The sequence below is a fragment of the Rhea americana genome, unplaced genomic scaffold, assembly GCF_003343005.1.
Source record: "Rhea americana isolate MKP2758 unplaced genomic scaffold, rheAme1 scaffold_178, whole genome shotgun sequence".
NCBI classification, from domain to species: Eukaryota; Metazoa; Chordata; class Aves; order Rheiformes; family Rheidae; genus Rhea; species Rhea americana.
In genome coordinates, this window is record NW_028185905.1 from 1,533,238 (window position 1) to 1,538,063 (window position 4,826).

Consider the following 4,826-nt stretch of genomic DNA (forward strand, 5'->3'; position numbering starts at 1 on the left):
CTCTGGCACGCGAGCGCCTGGGCACGCACAGGGCTCGAGCGGGCAGCAGGGAGGGCCAGCCTGCAGGGCACGGGCGCCTTGTCCTGTCGCGTAGCCCTGCCCCTCTGGAGCTGCAGCAGCCAAGAGGAAGCTTGGAGACAGACCTCGGCCTGTTCCCCAGGGCACACTGCASCCCTCCAGCACAGCCCACGATGCCCGACAGTTCAGGCCATTTGGGAACTGCTAGGGAAAAAGCCGCAGCACGCAGGGGAGCAGAGCGAGCAGGGACGCAGCAGCCCCGCTGCGCTCGCCCAGCGCACCGCCACCCTCTCTGGGTAAGAGCACAGTCCCGATGGTTCCCACAGGCAGACCTCTGCCTGCTCATCGGACACGACTGGGTCTGCAGGGACAGCGTGGCGCTGCTGGGCCCTGGGGCTCCCCAGCGCCTGGCCAGGACCTCCCGCGGGCAGCAGCCGTGGATTTCGCCAGCATCCTCCACCCCCGCCTGATCCGGCAGTGCCTGGCCCCCTTCTTTGCCCGTCCCAGGGCAGGGACRACCGCGCTCCGCTCTCTCCAGTCACCCAGGACACCGTCGAGGCCAGGTCCCTGCCCGGGCACAAGCACACGGCCCGAGGGGCGCCCGTGCTCGACCGCCGTCCGCCCGGGGGCCGCAGGCAGAGGTGCAGCAGGGAGCACGCCAGGACGGCGTGCCTGCGAGGACAGTGTCCAGACACCAAACCGAGGCCAGGATCCTTTCAGATAAGGACCCCGAGGGCCTCTTGCTGCAGCACTGCCAGAAGCACCCAGCTTTCCTCCGCCTCCCTCCTCCGGGCTGGCTGCCGCATCCTGTCCCAGCAAAGCAAACACCCCCAGGAGGAGCCGCGGGAGGGAAAGTGCAGCCTCCTTCCACCTCTGCTCTTCCCAGCGGGCCAGCTCAGACACCTCTGCCAGGAGCAGGCTCCCTATGCCAGCCAAGCCTGGTCCCGCCGCACAGGCACTGGGATGGGCTCCAGGCTCAGGGAAAACATGCCCAGACCAGCGCTTCCCATTGCAGTGCAGCTGACACATCTCTCCAGTGCGCTCCCTGCTCTGCTGGGAGCTCAGAGAGCCCGGTGGGAAGGTGCCAACCCGTGGCACAGCACAGCCCCGTGGGAGAAGGCGGGTGCTGCTCCAGCCAAACTGGGACACTCCGCAGCACCTCGGGGGGCTGAACAGACCCAGGCTCACCACTCAGCCCCTCGCTGGCCTCCTTCCCCTAGGAAAACCCCAGAGCTGGGGGCTCCGGTGGCTTCCTGCCCCGCACGGCCAGCAGAAGGCAGCGAGCTGCTCCCCGCGCAGCCACCTTCCCCACCCCGCGGCTGCTTGCAGACAGCTGGTTCACAGCAAGGTCTTGACACTGCAGCCACGAATTGTGCAACTTCCTCTGGGATTTCACCCCGAGCTTCCTTCCTGCCAGAGTCAGCGCAGCTGAGCACCAGGCTCAGCTGCCAGGGCACAACAAATCTCCAARCTGGGGGACGACAGCAGTCGCTTGCCCTGGCTCCCCCCAGCGCGCCCTGCGGCTCCGCGGGCTCGCGCAGAAACACCCGGCCCCGCTCCATCGACCCGGCCGTGCTGCTCTGACTCGCCGTGCCCGCACGGGCAGCCGCCCGCGGGCTGCCCTCTACCCAGGCCTGTGGACACACCAGCCCCACAGGATCTCCCCAGCCCCGTTCCCGCGGCTGCTGTGCGAGCTGTGCTCAAAGGGGCGGCGCACCCCGACCGGACTGCGACGCCGTGGCGAGCAGAGCCCTGCCGCAGCTACGGCCGAGCCAGGGCCCCACGCGTCCGCCCTGGAGCGGGGACGGCGCGGGGCGGCGACGGGCAGGCACCGCCGCACGGCACGGCCAGCCGCCGGAGCAGGGCGCGCAGCCACCCTCGGGCTGCCGTCTCCTGCCCCAGGACAGGCCGACCGATCGAGCCACGACGCCCGCTCTGGGCAGCTCCCGCCGCGCCGGGTGCAAGAAACCCTGGCCGTCAGGGAAGGGCTGGCAGGAGAAGGAAGCAGCACAGCCAAGCACCCCGCCTGGCACATCAGGAGCTCTGCCAGCTGCCCCGGGCCTCGCAGCACCGTGCCAAGCCCCGCTTCCATGCCCGGACGCCTCCGGAGCCAGAGCCCAGCAGCCAGAGCGAGCAGCACCGCGCCGCCGAGCGGCACGGCCCCAGCGGCCGGCAGTGCTGGGCCCGCGGCAGCGCTGCCCGGAGCGCGTGGGACGTGCGCCCCTCCGCCATCCCCCCTTCGCCGGCTGGCGGACGCGGGCTCCGCCAGGGCAGGGACACGGGGCTCCGCCGCACTCGGGCGGCCGCCTCGTCCCACCAGCTCGYGCAGACTGCGGCAATCCCAGCTGCCGGCAGCGCGCGCTGTCTGGGCAAGGGGGCACTTACCGGGCCCAGGTTGAGGAATCCATGCTTCTTGGCCAGCCTGTCCGCCTCCTGGGGCCCTGCAGGGACCAGAACGGCCCAGGTGTTGGTGTAGACACGCTGGGCTAGCACCTCTGGGGCCAGGAGAGCGAGGGCAACCACCACCGTGCACAGCAGGAGCAGCGAGCAGGGCCTCAGATCCATCAGCGTATCGGGGCTTCCTCCAGCTGGGGAGCACCAGGGTCCGGGCAGCGGCGGCCCAGCGGCCTCTTGGCGTCAGCGCCCCGAGGCGCTCCGGCCCCCGCGCCGCCCCGCTGGCCCCCGCGCCGTCTCAGCGASCATGGGGACGCAGCCCAGACAGCCGGGCCCACGGCAGCACACCGGCCGGCACAGCACCAGGAGCTGCAGAAAGAGGGGAGAGCGGTCAGACTCGCCCCGGGCCGGGGCACGGAGGCAGCCCCTGCGCACAGCRGCCGCTCCCCGCCCCAGCTCGGACCGTGGAGCCAGACGTGGGGGGGCCGCAGAGCCCCGGAGCCGGTGCCCCCCGTGTCAGAGCCGCTCCTCCCCTCGCCGTGCCCAGCCGCGCTCACGCTCGGCGCTTGCAAACAGCTGAGACAAACTGCAGGGCAGGAGGCGCCGCCGCAGACAGCACCTCCCTCCTCCGCAGCTGCCCGGGACCGGACAGGCCGATCCGGGCAAGAAGCTGGGAGCAAGCGGGAGGGGAATCGGCCTCTCTGGTCACCAGGAGATGCCCACAGAGCCCCGGCTCCTCCTCGCCCCAGCCCGCCGGCAGAGGCACCGTGGCCAGAGCCGTGGCTCACGCGGGGCTCCCAGGGCCGGAGGGAGGAGAGGGCGCCAGGCTGCACGCTGCTGCCTCTCTCTGCCGGAGCGCAACAGGGCAACTGTGCCGTGGGGGCACGCGTCGGCCCTCGGGAAGGACCTCACCGGCCGGGGACAGCAAGGGGAGGGAAGGAGGACGCCGGCGAGGGCTGCTGCTGCCTGGTCAGCTGAGCCAAGGATCTGAGCAGCTCTGCTATCTGCTCTCGATCAGATAGCGGCGAGCGCCTTGCTGCCTGTCATCATCAACAGCTCAGCTCTGCCCTTCTCCAGGAGCACAACATGGTGACACCAGCGTGAGTCATCTCCAAAACACACAGGAAAGAGCCACAGGGACCAGGATAAGGAACATGCACCTCCTCCAGCGTGGAGACATGCACGCAGGGACGCAGGAGGACAGCTCACACGGCCTCAGTGGGGCAGCAGCAAGAGACCGGGAAAGGCAGGGAGCAATCAAAGCAGGGGCGACCCCCACTTAATGCAAAGGAGACTGCTACATTAAGACAGTCAGAGGGGAGGCTCTACACACTGAGCTCCAAAGGGATCATGAAATATCTGGGCATGTTTCAGAGAAAGCAAGAAAGGCAGGAGTCAGCAATGCCGCGGAGGAGACGGGCTGGGCAGGGCCGAACCCCATCCCCCTCTAGCAAGCAGAGGGCCACAGCATGCAGCCAGCCTGCGGCAGCGTCCAGGAGGGAAGCAATTCCTGGCAGCAGACTCGAGACCCTGCCACAGGCTGCAGTGTGCAGACAGTGCAGCGATTCAGACACGCTGCAGCTCCCCCTCCAGAGACCAGGCCTCGGCCAGCTGAAGGCTCAGCAGGTCTGCCGAGGCACCGGGAGCAGCCAGCACCGAGCGGGGCTGGAGGGAAGCCCTGCTTCCCACACCCTGCCAGGGCCAAATCACAGCTTCCAGTGGGAAGGAACCTCCGAGCCCCAGGGATGGGAACAAACCACCCAACGAGAGGGAACAAGGCAACCAGGACAGCGCAGGGCTGCGCCGGGTACCACAGCCCTGGCTCAGGGCGGACGCCAGCGGCTCACCCTCCCCGCGCACGGGGGACGGAGCTGCCCAGAGGCCCTGCATGCAGCACGACGCCCGGCGCGGCCAAACCCCACAGCTCGTGGGGCACCAGGCCGCGCAGGTCTTGCCCACCAGCCCGGCCTCATGCAGCGTGGCATTGCCGCACTGCCCGCGGCCGCAGACGGGGCAGCAGGCCCGGCGCTCTCCCGAGCGTCGCTGGACACCAGCGCTTCGCGATACACCGGATCTTGCTGCCACGAGGCAGCGATCCAGGGGCTGCAGCAGCCCGGGCTGCCGGCTTCCCCGGCRCGGCCGCAGCGTCCCCAGCTGCGGAGACCTTCGCACGGGGCTCACGGCACGAGTCCTGGAAGCTCCCGGTCGAGGTCCCTGGGGCCAGGCCCCGGCCAGAGGGGGACAGGAGGGCGCAGGGCCGCGGCCGGGCACGCTGCCGTCGGGGCGGCTCCGCGCTGCCGAGCAGCGCAGCGGCTGCGCTGCGCGCAGGGACGCGGCGAGCAAAGTCCCCCCGCGCCCGGCCGGGCGGACTTCGTGGCGGTGCGGCGGGGCCGCCTGCGTGGCCGGGGCTGCCG

At 70.5% G+C, this 4,826-nt stretch overlaps 1 protein-coding gene across 1 annotated transcript in view; it reads right to left on the bottom strand.

Annotated features, from left to right (window-relative positions):
* FURIN (furin, paired basic amino acid cleaving enzyme) overlaps positions 1-4,304 on the bottom strand; it is a 14,057-nt gene extending 9,753 nt beyond the window's left edge. Inside the window, exon 1 of the mRNA XM_085301593.1 lies at positions 2,404-4,304. Within this exon, the coding sequence (XP_085157719.1) occupies positions 2,404-2,583 (180 nt within the window). The 5' untranslated portion in view covers positions 2,584-4,304. The remainder of the gene's footprint in view (positions 1-2,403) is intronic.
* Positions 4,305-4,826: the final 522 nt, after the last annotated feature.